Source organism: Hemiscyllium ocellatum, chromosome 33, assembly GCF_020745735.1.
Source record: "Hemiscyllium ocellatum isolate sHemOce1 chromosome 33, sHemOce1.pat.X.cur, whole genome shotgun sequence".
In the NCBI taxonomy this organism is placed as follows: Eukaryota; Metazoa; Chordata; class Chondrichthyes; order Orectolobiformes; family Hemiscylliidae; genus Hemiscyllium; species Hemiscyllium ocellatum.
In genome coordinates this window covers 11063071-11077893 of record NC_083433.1, presented here as the reverse complement: position 1 = coordinate 11077893, position 14823 = coordinate 11063071, and the positions used below count along the sequence as shown (strand labels likewise).

The 14823-nt window shown below is 49.4% G+C and overlaps 1 protein-coding gene across 1 annotated transcript in view; it reads left to right on the top strand.

The window, feature by feature from the left end:
• LOC132831478 (proline-rich protein 12-like) overlaps window positions 1–14823 on the top strand; it is an 84485-nt gene that overhangs the window by 35319 nt on the left and 34343 nt on the right. Inside the window, exons 5-8 of the mRNA XM_060849641.1 lie at window positions 786–4342; window positions 6723–7242; window positions 10316–10626; window positions 14577–14693. Coding sequence (XP_060705624.1) covers window positions 786–4342; window positions 6723–7242; window positions 10316–10626; window positions 14577–14693 — 4505 coding nt within the window. The remainder of the gene's footprint in view (window positions 1–785; window positions 4343–6722; window positions 7243–10315; window positions 10627–14576; window positions 14694–14823) is intronic.

The window sequence follows — 14823 nt, the reverse complement described above, 5'->3', positions numbered from 1 at the left end:
CTCAGCACCATCCTCATGACCTGCCCGACCTGCCAATCTTCCTTCCCACCTATCCGCTCCTCTCCGACCTATCGCCTTCATCCCCGCCCCCATCCACCTATTGTACTCTTTGCTACTTTCTCTCCATCCCCATCCCCCTCCCATTTATCTCTCCACCCTGCAGGCCCCCTGCCTTCATTCCTGCTCTTCAGATGTTGCTTGACCTGCTGTGCTTTTCCAGCACCACTCTAACCTAGACTCTGATTTCCAGCATCTGCAGTCCTCACCCTTGCCTGGGTCAATATAAGTCAACCCCAGATAAATCTGAGTAAATCAGGAGAAACTTCTTTGTCCAGAGAGCTCGACACCACAGGAATGATTGAGACAAATAGATGTATTTAAGAGGAAACTAGACAAATATGATTAGAAAATTATTTATGAAGTGAGGTGAGGTACAATGGGAGGAAGTTTGTGTGTAAGCTTTAGCGGTTTGAATTTTGTAGAGATGACGTTACTTTCGAAGTGGGTTGGAACTTATTTCCTGGATTTAATTCAATGCTTTAAAATGTCTACGCTGACCTTTCAGCTCTGCTTCTATTAGCTTCTCTGGGTCTGTTCACTTTCCTCTGAGTCAACATCCAGGCCTAAGCAATCAAGCCCAGTGAACGCAGATTGGTTACCAGGCTGTCATAATAAAACACAGAAAATGAAACCAGTGATCATGATAGACTGGTGAGGCCGAATGGTCTGTTATTGTACTATAAAACTGATGTAAAATAATGTCTCCTTTTGTTTTGTCTTTGTAGCCATGCACACCCCGGGACCCGCTGAATTATTCATCTCTGGAGCTATTCCTGGTTCTGGGACTTTTCCATCGTCATCTGCGCTCTCAGCCTATCAACACCCAGCCTCTTTCAGTGGGCGGAGTTTCCCTGTGACCTCGTCGTTGACCCTTCAAGATGCCACCTTCAGCCCGAGCTCCAACGGCCTGCTCTCGCCACATGATCCGCTGCTGCACATCAAGTCCTCTCAGTCCAGTGTCCCGTCCTCCCTGACCTTTGACCGCCTGGGCAGCGCCGTCCTGGGCACGGGCCTGCCATCTCAGAGCTCAGCATACCGCACAGCGCAGGAGTCGGCCTCCCGGCACCTGCAGTCACAGTTTAACCTGCTGTCGTCGCCTTTGGGGCCTTCGGAGCAGGCCTCTCAACTCTACAACACCTCGGTCTTCTCCAGCTCACCGGCCTCGGGCATCGAGAGGGCCATCCCACGGCAGGACAGCGTCATCAAGCACTACCAGCGGCCCACCGGTGCCCAGGCCCAGCTGCCTGCCTCTCACCACTCCCTGCAGCACTACCTCAGCTGTGGGGGGAGCCATAGCTTCCAGCAGATGCCCAGGCACTCCACGCTGTCATGCAGCCCGCTGGGCGAGCAGTCCCCGGTGAGCAGCGAGGGCGGCCAGAAGAGTTCCCAGGCCCGTGGCGAGCACTCGCAGAGCTACCGGCCCATCATCCAGTCGCCAGGCTACTCCTCCTCCTCCACCTCGTCCTCCAAGTCCAAGAGCTACTCAGCCTCGCGGCAGGCCCAGAGAGGCGGGGCCGCTGGCGCTGCCGTCACCCCCAAGTGCCAAAGCATCTCCTCCAGCGGCCAGTCGCACATCTTCTCCTCATCCGCCCCCAAGGCCAGCTCTGTGATCTCCACCCAGGCGCAGGCTCAGGCCTACTCCCCAGGCCAGTCACAGGCCCTGCTGGGCCTGAGCCAGTCCCAGAGCTACACGGTGTCCCAGGCTCAGAATCTGGCGGTGGCGGCGGTCACCCAGTCACCGGGCTTCAGCTCCAGCCAGTCGCAGGACCTGACCGCGGTGAGCAAAGCCCAGAGCTATTCGGGCAGCCAGCAGCCCCAGCCCCAGCCTCAGCCCCAGACCCAGCAGCAACAGCAGCAGCAACAGGCCCTGCAGACCTGCGTCAGCCAGGCACAGAACTACTCTCCGGAGCAGCTCCAGGGCCTGTCCTCGGTGGGCTCCATCCAGAGTTACAGCGTCCCATCAGAGCCCCACTCCTCAGCCACGCAGGGACAGAGTTACGGTCCGGCCCACTCACAAGGGATGCCGGCGGCCAGCCCCTCCCTCAGCTACGCCGCCGGCCACTCCCCGGCCTTGAGCTCCCACGGGCCATCCATCGTCTACTCCTCGGCCAGCCATGTCCAGAACCTGCCGGCCGCCAGCCCCTCTCCCATCATCCGGCCCCTGCAGTCCCCGACCAGCAGCCGGCCTCAGGGGGTGGGCTCCCCAGGGCAATCCCAGAAGTACCTCTCCTCAGTGCTGTCACCGTCCTTCATTCAGCCCCCTCACTCGCAGGCCTTCCAACCCTCGCAGGCCCCCCTGGAGCGGGCGCCAGCCTACGGCAAGGCCAAGGCTGACCAGGAGCTGCTGGCCTCGGAGAGGACGGAGGACGAGGATTTTCTGATCCAGCACCTGCTGGACTCGCAGAGCCCGCCGCGGGTCTCGTCGCAGAGCCTGGCCGAATGCGAGGAACGGGCCCCCAAGGGCATGGTCTACGAGATGTCCAAGTCTGAGGAGAGGTACCACCTGCAGAGTGTCATCCGTACCAGTTCAAGTTTGGACAGCCAGGTCCTGGAGATGTCGCTGCAGGGTCTGAAGGAGAAGAAGAAAAGCGAACGGCAGAAGGAATACGGCCGCTCCTCCTCGGACGCCCTGGTCACCTCAGTGGTGCACTACAGCCACCAGCCCAACAGCATCGACGGCCTGGCGCAGGACATCAAGAAGACAGTTGACCACCTCCAGGGAGGGCCCCACTTGGATGGTTCTGGAAAGGAGCTCGGCGCGGGCCACTCGTACATGCAGAAGACCCCGGAGCCGGGCTCCCGGGCACACCACCTGGGTCCCGACTCCTCGCAGCTGGAGAGCCATGGGATCCTGCAAGGCCAGGCTGGCTCGCAGCTGATGCTGGAGGCCTCGCCGGAGATGCAGCTGCCTCTGGGCCACCAGGCCCCTGGGCAGCCATCGCAGCTGCTGCAGTCGGTGCTGACCCACACCCAGAGCCAGCAGCAAGCCCAGCAGCAGATGCTGGAGGTCCACCTGCAGAGCCAGCAACTACAGGCCGCCCATGCCCATGCCGCGGGCCTGGACTCCCGCCTGCTGCCCGGGGAGGCCCGCTCGCCCCAGCTGGCCCCGCCCGACGCCATGGAGCGGCTGCCCCGCTCTGAGAGCATGCAGCCGCAGGAGATGCAGGAGTTCCTGGAGCCTGAGCTCCACCTGGAGAGCCACCTGGCCCAGGCCGGTCAGGTCCAGCAGCCTCAGCAGCAGCAGCAGCCTCAGCCCCAGCCCCAGCACCTGCTCCCCGAAGCCAGCGAACCACTGCGCCTGGACAGCTCGGAGGCCTCCCAGCAGGTCTCCCAGCAGCAGCTGGAGGGCAAGGACCAGTTCGGCCAGGGCAGCCCGCAGAGCGGCAAGCAGCGGTTTGTGCCACTCACCTCCATCTGCTTCCCAGACTCCCTCCTGCAGGACGAGGAGCGCAACTTCTTCCCGGGGATGGAGGACATGTTCTGCTCGGCGCCCTGCGGCAGTGAGGAGTACAGCAAGCAGTCATGCGGCGAGGAGGCCGGGCAGCCGATGGACCGGAGTGACGGTGGTGGCGGCATGAAGTCCGGCTTCGACATGATGCACTCGGGCCAGAGCTTCCCGAGCTACTGTGCCCCCGAGCCCGCCGGCGGGCAGCAGAACGTCCACCTGGACCTCAACCCGGTCGCCCTGAAGCCGGAGCTGGAGCCGCCAAGCGTGCAGGCGGAGCACCTGGGCCTGACCCCGCCCGCCCACGGGGGCCCCCCCACCGGCGCTGACCTCAAGTCGCCTCTGACTACCGCCAGCTTCTGCTCCATGAAGACCAAGAAGTTCCTGAAGACCTCCTCGCTCCACCTGCTGAAGAAGAAGGACTCGCCGCCGCAGCCCCCGAAGAAGAACTACGCCCAGGAGTACGAGTTCGAGGACGAAGAGAAGGAGGACGTGCCGGCCGACATCCGGCTCAACAACCGGCGGCTCCCCGACCTGCTGCCCGACCTCATCTCCAGCTGCCGGACCCGCACCAACCTCAGCCCCGTCTCCGACATTGACTTCTGTTCCGGTAACAACCTGAACGGAGGCAAGAAGAAGGCCAAGAGGGCGTCCAAGCCAAAGGAGAAAGGGCCCCCGAGACCCCGGGGCCGACCGCGGATCCGGCCCCTCGAGCCCCCCCAGGGCGTGGCTCAAGACGGACCCAAGAAAAGGGGCCGGGGCAGGGGAAGGGGCAAGAAGGTCACGGAGAATGAAAACGAGGGCTTCAAAATGGAGAAGCCAGTGAAACCCGGCAAGGTAACGGCATTTTTCGCTTCTTTCCCGATTGTTAGAGCGAGCGTGATGCAGACGTTGGGAAATTTTGGTGCTTCATGGGAAAGGCAGAGGGGCACATTGTTCATTCAGCTGAATGTGGCCTCGAATGATCTGGGACATGTCCTCCAGAAAGGGCATGGGAGGAAAATAGGAGCAAGAGTAGGCCATTCAGCCCCTCCAACTTGGTCCACCATTCCATAGAATCGTGTAGGGCAGCCACTTCACTGCCTGGTCCCCCTGAAATCAGTCTCTTTCTGACCTCACAAAACTGTGCAGGATTGTCAGGAGGCTTCAAGGTGATTGCCATAAGTTGAACGAGTGAGCAAACACATGGCAGATGCAGTACTATGTGGCTTGGTGTGAAGTTATAGACTTCAATGTGAAAAACAGAAAGGAAGAGTACGATTTAAATGTGAGGTTATTGGGAAGTGCGGTTGTAAAGGGATTGGGGTGTCCTTGTGCACTCTCGATGGAAGTAAACAGACAGGTGCTGCAAGCAATTCGAAAGGCAAATAGTATATTTGCCTTCATTACAAGAGGATTAGAGTTCAGAAGTGGGGATGCCTTCCTTCAGTATAACAGGGCTTTGATGAGGCCACATCAGGAGTATTGCATGCTGCTTTGGTCTCCCCACCTCAGGCAGGATATAGTCGCCGTAGACAGAATGCGACGGAGGTTCACCATGGTGATACTAGAGATGGCAGGACTGTCCTGTGAGGAGAAATTGGTTTAACTGGGCCTGAGCTATAAGGAGAGGATGGAAAAGCTCAGGTTGTTTTGTCTGGAACGGCAAAGGGTGAGGAGAGGCTTGACAGAAGTCTATAAAATTATGAGATGCGTAGATGGGGTTGACAGTCAGAACCTTTTCTCCAGAGTTGAAATGTCTGGAACTAAGGTGAGAAGGGGAAAGTTCAAAGGAGATATGAGGGGCAGATATTTTACACAGAGAGTAGTTGGAGTCTGGAATGCGCTGCCAGGGGTGGTGGTGAAGGCAGATATGATAAAGGTGTTTATAGGATTTTTAGATAAGGACATGAATATCCAAGGAATGGAGGGATATGGACCAATGGCAGACAGAAAGGATTAATTTAGTTTGGCTTCATGTTCAGCATAACATCGTTCCTGTGCTGTACTGTTCTATGTTCGATGTATTCACGAGAGTTTAGAAGGATGAGAGAGGATCTGATTGAAATGTATAAAATTTGAAGAGGGCCAGACAGACCAGATGTAGGGAGGATGTTTCCCCTGGTTGGGGGGGGGTCTACAACCAAAAGGACACAGTCTCGGGATTCGAGATAGATCGTTTAGGAGCGGATTGAGTTGAGGAAAAGTGTCTACCCCGCAAAGGGTAGTGTACCTGTGGAATTCTCCACTACAGAAGGCAGTGGAGGCCAAAGCATTAAATATATTCAAGAAAATAATTTTAAAAGCATCAAGATGTATGGGGGAAGAAAACAGGAATATGGCATTGATATAGAAAATCAGCCATGATCACACTGGATGGCTGAGCATGCTCAAAGGGCTGAATGGCCTACCCCTCCTAGCTTCTAGGTTTCCATTTGGCCTTTGATTTATTCGATGACCTACACAGCTCTCTGGGAAAGAGAATTCCAAACACTATCAGTCCTCTGAGAGAAGAAATTCCTCCTCATCTCCATCTTCAACTGGGAGACATCTTATTTTGAAAAAAACGTGGCTCCTAATGTTAAGATTCCCCCACAAGGGGGATCCTTTTGGGATCCATCCTGTGAAATCCTCAGCTTCAAATGTAAAGGAAATCAGACAAAAAGTTGCCAGGAAAAGCTTTGCGGGAGAATGGGATTCATTGACAAATTAGTTCAAAGAACAGCATGGGTGTGATGGGTTGAATAGCCTTGTTCTGTTCTAAGGTGTGAAGAGATTTCCCCAAACCTCACCAACACAGAAGGCTGTGGAGGCCAGGTCATTAAATATATTCAAGAAAATAATTTAAAAAGCATCAAGATATATGGGGGAAGAAAATGGGAATATGGCATTGATATAGAAAATCAGCCATGATCACACTGGATGGCTGAGCCCTTGTTCAACAACAACTCCCTTAATATAGCACCCTAAAGTAGGAGTGTTTAGAATTACCCAGGAGTTTGGGCAGTCTATAGTTCCACCTATAGTTCAGGTGACTTATTCCAGTTCTCACCTAATTTTTTTACCACAGCGATGTCGTGTTTTCCTTCCCCCAACCATTCTGCGTTGTCCTTTTCTCCCTTCTAGCTGTTCTCAGTTTTGGTTTTCGTCACAATAATTTTGTCTCTTCACTCGTGCCCTCAGTTTGAAGCCTGAACAACAACAACGTGTTGATGTGTGCACTTTTCCCTCCTCAAAGGGCAAGGTTCAAGGGTCAAAGGCGAGTGAGATTTTGCCCATCGAGGCTCCAGAGTCTGTCCCAGTGGAGAGCGTCTTGGAGAACAGTCAAACCCAAGAAAAGATCAAAAAGAAAATAAAAGAGGTGGAGGAGAAGCAGCCGGAAATGAAATCTGGATTCATGGCCTCGTTCCTGGACTTCCTGAAATCGGGAAAAAGGCAGCAGCTGCCAGCCACGACCTCTAGCCCGCAGAAAGGACGCCCCTCATCAGTCATTAACCAGCCATCGCAGGCTTCCTTCGGCCTGGCGCAGTCAATGCTGTCAGGTCCTCTGGACGCCTCGGAGAGCGACAGCCTCATGAGCTGCGCCAGTCCCTGCAAGAGGTTCGACGACGACCTCAAGAAGAACCTGGAGACTCTGCCGTCATTCTCGTCCGACGAGGAGGATTCCGTCAGCAAGAACCAGGACCTGCAGAAGAGCATCACCTCTGCCATCTCTGCCCTCTACGACCCGATGGATCGCAAGGAGAACGACACGACAGGTACCGTGCTTTCTTTCCAAACGTGAGGGAATCCATCAGGAATTCAAAGTTAAGGTAGGAGATCAGATCCCATTGTATTGACGTGGCAAAGCATACTCGAGGGGCCAAATGGCCTTCTCCAGATTCTAGGTTGTGAGCATAAAAGCAGGGAAGTTTTGTAAAATCCCACTTTGGGTTCAAATTGTGAGGAACTTGAGTAGTGTTTCCATTTCTAATTGATTTATTCTTGTCATGTGTACCGAGATACAGTGAAAAGTGCTGTACAGGCAGAGTGCATCAGGGTAACAGAACAGAGTGAGGAATGCAGTGTTACGGGGGCCGCTGAGTAGGTGCACAGAGAGAGAGATAGAGAGAGAGAGAGAGAGAGATCAGAATTACCGTTTGAGAGGTCTGATAATCGCAGGCAAGAAGCTGTCATTGAATCTTCTCTGATCACCATACTTCAGGAAGGATGTGAGCGTGAGATGGAGATGGACCAGAGTAGTCCTCGAGGATGAGGAGGCTTTAGCAACAAGGTTAGGTTATAGAACCTGGAGCTGTTGTCCGAGGAGACTCAAGAATTTGATGTGGTGTGGGGAGGTACGATGGGCTGGATGTCCACATTCTATTGAATCTCATGGAGTCCATGATTGTAGTTTTAATGTTAAGAGCTGAAAATGTGTTGCTGGTTAAAGCACAGCAGGTTAGGCAGCATTCAAGGAACAGGAAATTCGACGTTTCGGGCCAGAGCCCTTCGAATTTCCTGTTCCTAGGATGCTGCCTAACCTGCTGTGCTTTAACCAGCAACACATTTTCAGCTCTGATCTCCAGCATCTGCAGACCTCACTTTTTACTCGACTATTTTAATGTTAAGCACCAATACTGGGTAAAAGGGTCTGTTTCTGAGATGCTGCTGCCATGTAAATGCAGTTCAGAGCTCCCTTGGCGTTCCATGAGTTCATTAATCTGCATGGCCCATTTTCAACCTATCGCCATCAGGCCATCATTTCCATTTTCCAAGGGCCATTCTCGAGCGAGATCACTAGTGCAAAGTTTATCCTGGGAGGCAAATGGAATGTGTTGATGAGAGAGTCTCTTCATAAGCAACAAAAACAGAAGTTGCTGGAAAAGCAGCAGTAGAGGGAAATCAGAGTTAACATTTCAGAGTCCAGTGCCTCAGTTCTGAGGAAGGGTCATGGGACCTGAAACATTAACTCTGATTTCTGTCTATAGATGTTGCCCAGAGCTGCTGAGCTTTTCCAGCAATTTCTGTTTTTGATTCTGATTTCCAGCATCCATCGTTCTTTTGGTGTTTATTTCACTTTGCATTTGCTTTAATGCCCAGGATTGATTCCTGGGATGGTGTTACTAGAGAGATTGAGGAGATCTGGCTTGTAACTTTTTTTTATTAACCTATTTTTCTCTTCAACCTGTTCAGAGATGTTACTACACACGTCTAGAGCTGGTGGGAGTTGAATCCTCCCCCCCACCACAATTCCAGAGTTAGGGACAGTACCACCACATCTTATCCCAGTAGATTTCATAACATGAGAAGTCATGTCATGGAAACTTATAAATTTCTTACAAAGCTCGACAGAGTACATGCAGAAAGAATCTAGCCGGGGAGTGTCTGGACTTTGGAGACATATTATCAGAATAAGCAGTGGTTTATTCTGGCCTTAAATAAGGAATTTCTTTATTCAGAGGGTAGTAAAACCTTTGGAATTCCCTGCCCCATATTCAGTCATCGAATATGTTCAATCAAGGGAATAGTAGATTTCTAAATATTAAAGATATCAGGGATATGGGAATAACGAGGAAAAATGGCTTGCTATAGAAGATCAGCCATGATCTAGTTGAGGGGTGGAGCAGGCTTGAGGGGACAAATGGCCTGTTTCTGCATGCTCTTTCTTTGTTTCAATGCTAACCGTAATAGGAGAAGGTGTTTTACAGGGATGACACCAGAAGTGGGAAGTTATAGTTATCAGGATTGTCCAAATTTCAGGGGCTCTTTTGAAGGCTGATCCAAATGAAGTCATCAAGAGGTTTGAAAGGATAGGTTCAGAGAAGATTTGTTGAGGAGACAGAAACGAGCAAATCTAGTTGGGATCTCCGGTGTAAATTCTCTCCCCACAACACAGTTTGGAATTCTGCATCATGGTAATCCTGGCGGGGGTGAATATATCGATGCATTTAAGGGGAGGCTAGACAACTGGATGAGGATGTAGTAAATAGGTTAGAATACAGAGTCAGATGAAGTGGGGTGGGCAGACTTTACACACCAGCACGGACCAGTTGGGGTGAATCTGCGGCAAATTTGATGCTTAACCATTGCACCCAAATTGGAAATCGCCCACGACGGAGTTTCCAATGTCATGGTCGATTTAGGTTTTGTAATGTAGCAAATGCAGGAAAATTAAACCAGGAGGAAAGCATGCGCGTAGGGAGCCTCCCTCATTACTTCACTGCATGGGCATTAGAGAAAATTGTTAATACGAACCAAAATTAGGAGAGGCCTCTTAGCCAAAGGGCATGTGAATTTGCACTCATTAGCAGAGGGGGCAGTTGAAGTGAAAATTATCAGTTTGATTTGATTTATTCCAGTCACATGTATCTAAATACAGTGTAAAGTTTTGTTTTATGATCTACAGGCAGATCATAGCAAACAAGGACATACAGATCATAGGGTGCTTAGACAGATCGAGATGTATAAGGTTACGGCTGTGCAGGAAATGCACAAAGCAAGATCAACACTATTTGAAGTTAAAGAGATCCTTACACCAGTCTAATAACAGCAGGGAAGAAGCTGTACTTGAACCTGTTGGTGCGTGTGTTCAAGCATCTGTATTTAAGGTAAGGTCAAACAAGCACAGCAGGGTGAAGGGAACAGAGGATTCAGCAGATTGATAAGATAAGGAAAGATGAGAGGAAGCTCAAAGTGGAGCTTAAACACTGACTTAGATTGGTGGGGCTGAATGTTTCTATTCTGTATTCCCTTTGGGAAAAAAGAGGGAAATATCAGTGAAATTTGGGGTCGTTCGGGAAAAGACTGTTCCTTGAATCTGACTATTTCCATATCAATTGTGTTTGCCAGATAATATGACTGTAGAAGATAAAGAAGTCAGCACATCGCCTTCTGAGGCCTCCCAGCCAGAGCAGCCCATACCTCCATCTCCAGTCTTGCCGAAGGAGTCGATCCCAGAAGAAGAACCTTCCCCTGCCCCTGAATCCCCACCACAGCCGGAAGAGAAGGAGGCTCCTTCCCCAGTCAAGCTAGCCAAGAAACAGGACACGGTGGCCATTTATGGTGAGACTGACGAAGACGATGAGGAGAGTGGTGGAGAAGGTGCCATACGGAAATGGGATGAGTTTGTCATCAAAATTGATGACATTAAGGAACTTAAGGTATGATTTCCCACCCTTTTGCACATAAAAGAACTCTTAAAATGTTATCAAGATTCATATTATATTTAGCACTAAATAGTGATCAGTTTTGGGGATATCAGTCATGAGGAGGAACTTCTTGTTTCTTGCAAGGAAGTAGATAAAATGGCTGACATCCAAAAGGCTAGAAAATAGAAGTGACAATGTATTTTTTATTTGTGACTTTTGGGGTATTTTTTTCCTCATATGGACATTGAAGCTAGCTATTGAGAAGGAAATATTTCGCTAAATCGTCCTCTCTTTGCAAGAGAGGCCTAGGGCAGCTCTCTTTCGGCAGTGTACAGTTTAATCCTTTAGTAGTGCTCTGTATTGGGTTAGGCTTTGTCCTTTGGGAATGGTCTGGAAAGCCACAGTCACTACAGTTTGGGAGGAAGGCAATCAGCCCATTGGAGATCATGTCAAGGTTTGGGAATACTCAACTGGGACCACTTCCTAGAAGGCGAAAGTGTGCTAGAGATTAGAGTCAAGAGCGTGATGCTGGAAAAGCACAGCAGGTCAGGCAGCATCTGAGGACCAGGAAAATCGACGTTTCAGGCATTCGTCCTTCATCAGGAATGATGCTCGGAGCCTTGGTAGTGGAGAGATAAATGAGAGTGGGGGGAAGGTAGCTGAGAGTGCAAGTGGTGGGTGGAGGTGGAGGTAAAGGTGATAGGTTGGAGGGGAGGGTGGTGCAGATAGGTGGGAAGGAAGATGGACAGATGGGACAGGTCATGAGGGCGGTGCTGAGCTGGAAGGTTGGAACTGAGGTAAGGTGGGGGGAGGGGCAAATGAGGAAGCTGGTGAAATTCAGGTCCAAGACGGCAGCTCACCACCACCTTCTCTGAGAGTAGAACAATAAATGTTGGCTCAGCCAGTGACATCCATGTCCCATGAATGAATTAAAGTAAAACCAATGTTGTAATTTTCTAAGTAGACAAGCTCATGTCAGCACAGGTAAAATTCCTAGCAAACATGTGAACTAAATCTTGAAAACTTTTGCCAAATTATTGAGACAGAAATCTCAGTAGGATATATTGGTTATGTTACTGGACTAATAATCCAGGTGTGGGATTAGTAACAGAATAAACGTGAGTTGAAATCCCACCAAGGCACTTTGAGAATTTAAATTCATTTTAAGTAATCTTGTAAATTAAACAAATAAAAAGGAACTGGGTTAGAGCTGTTGAATTATTCGTTTGCTGGAGTTGGATGACAGGATGAGAATTTAATGTGACCTCTGCATAGTGATTGAATTAAAATTGCCGACTCCGCCCATTTCGTTCACTCGTAGGAAATAGGTATCACTGGCAAAGACAAGGCTAATTGCCCATTTCCTGTTGCTGTTGAGAACTTGTCAGTGGCCAGTTACGTGGTCATTATAGAGTTTAAAAATCAGTGAGCCAGGTTAGGTAAGAGTTAATAGGTTGGGCCTGTTCCCATTGGAGTTTAAAACAACGAATTATTAAAGGTGATCTTATTGCTGTGATATTAGGCTGTGGATGAGGTGAATTCTTGCAAGACCGTCTAGATCTAGGGGGCACAATTTAGAAATTAGGGGACCTTCATTTAAGACTGATAGGAAGACAGCTTGTTTATTTGGTCAGGCTTTGGAATTTTCTTCCCCAGAGCAGAGTGAGGCTGGATCACTGAATATATTCAAGCCTGAGTAAGTTGGATGTTTGATTGAAAAGGGTTATCAGAAGCAGACTGGAAGTCAGTGTAGAGGCAGCTCACAGTGGTCTTATTGAATGTGGAGTGGGCTCAGGGGGACTGAATGGTCTTTCCTAATTCTTGTGGGACAACCACATTGCTGGGGTCTGGAGTCAGATATAGTCCAAACTGAGTAAGGATGGCAGGTTTTTTTTCCCTAAAGGGTATTTGTCCAATGAGATAGGTTTTTCGTGCTGATGGACTATGATTATTGATTTTGTGTCTCCAGGTTATAAGTTCTGGCCACTGTTCTCTCCAAGCTATATAGCTGTTTGGTAGCCCAAAAGTTCCTTACTTTAGATAGAGTTAATGGTAGTTGTCTTTTCCCTTGGGTAGGGGATTTCAAGACTAGGGAGCACATTTTTAAGGTGAGAGGAGAGATTTAGAAAAGACGAGGGGCAATGTTTTACATAGAGGGTGGTTGACATGTGGAATGAACTTCCTAAGGAAGTGGTGGATGTGGGTACAATTACAATGTTTAAAGACATTTGGAGAATTACGTGAATAGGAAAGGTTGGAGGGATGTGGATCAGGAGCAGGCAGGTGGGCCTAGTTAAATTTGGGATTATGTTCGGCTTGGACTGGTTGGACTGAAGTGTCCGTTTCCGTGCTGTATGGCTCTATGTAGACGGCGTCACCAAGCATTTGAAGGGTCTTCACGCGTAGCCAACTCGCTTGCTTCAAAAAGAAATCAGCAGCATTCTTGGTCTAGACTAGTGCTCCCATAGCACTCACCTATCCCTGTAATTCTGATCGAGAAGCTGATGTTTAGCTTAGTGCAGAGGTTATAGAGAAATGAGCCTGAGATGTACAAAATTGTGCTGGGTTTTAATGAGGATAAACAGTGAGAAATGTTTATCTCTGGTGAGGGAGCCCATAACCAGAAGACTTAAAATAAATGAAGAAATAACTAATAGCCCAGTGAGTAAAAAAAATTATAAAAATAAAACTGAGAACCATAGATGCTGAAGATCTGAAACTAAAGCAGAAATAGCTGAAGAAGCTAAGCAAGTCTGGCAGCATTTGTGAAAAGTGAAACAGCGTTAACATTTGAATCCACTGATCTTTCTTCAAAACTAATTCCTAGTTCCTAGTTCAGAAATAATTCTGAAGAGATGTCACTGGACTTGAAATATTAACTGTTTCTCTCTCCACAGATGCTGCTAGACCTGCTGAGTTTCTCCAGCAATTTAAACAAAAAGTTTTGCAAGCAACTTTAAAGACACTAACTTTCTTAATGATTTGAGGTGTCAAAGGTTGATATGTGTAATGCAACTTCAATAATTATATGTTGAATCTAATAATGCTACTTTATTGCTGTGCTTTGTTGGTATTAATTTTCATGCATTAAAATGGAGTCATGTTGGAAAGTCATTTGCAACTACAGTGCTGTTTTGAGCCAGCTAAATATGGGAAATATATTTACACTGAGCTGAAAATGTGTTGCTGGAAAAGCGCAGCAGGTCAGGCAGCATCCAAGGAACAGGAAGTTTGACGTTTCGGGCATAAGCCCTTCATCAGGAATGAAGATGAAGGGCTTATGCCCGAAACGTCGAATTTCCTGTTCCTTGGATGCTGCCTGACCTGCTGCGCTTTTCCAGCAACACATTTTCAGCTCTGATCTCCAGCATCTGCAGACCTCACTTTCTCCTTGAATATATTTATACTGGCAACTCTCTGTGATCTTGAACACTCTGCCTGACAGGTCTGATTCATGAATTACTTCATAAAGGGATTGGGGTGAACACTGAAACTTTTACAGCTATAAACAGGCTATTCAGCCCATTGATTGTCACAGTAGCCTTCTCCCTTCGCTATTGAATTGTGTGCTTGAACTTGAAAAGCAAAAATTTGTAATGTTAAATGGAAAGGCTGGGAGGCTTTCAAAGAGCCAGCACAGGCCTGGTGGGCTGGATGGCCTCCTCTGTATTGTACCATTCTAAAGTCCAAAGGTGAGTTTTGTCAGGTTGCCTGGAATTGTTTGCTGCCCTTTGAGACACTAAAGAGGGTCAAACATAGAAACAAGGAGCAGAAGTAGGCCATTCAGCCCTTCGAGCCTGCTTCACCACTTAATGTGATCATGGCCGATCCTCTACCTTGACATCTGGCTTTCTCCCCAGACCCCTTGAGGTCTTTGAAATCTAAAAGTGTCCGGCTTTGTTGAATGTATTGCCATCAGAGTTCACTGTGGCTGACTACTTACACTACATCCTGTGTTGCAGCTCGCCATGCAGGCGGGAAACGAGCCTCCTCCAATCTGGCGGGTGCAGAAAGCCTCACTGCAGCAGTTTGTACCTGAGGTGCGGGATGGTCAGCGCCACTTCTCTTCCAGTGCTCAGGTAAGCTCACCTGGCCCTCCTTTCCACCCTTTTTTCTTGCTCTCACTCTCTCTCTCTCTCTCTCGCTCTCTCTCTCTCGCTCTCCCCCTCCTTCCCTCCTTCTGTCTCTGTCTATCTTCCTCGCACGCTC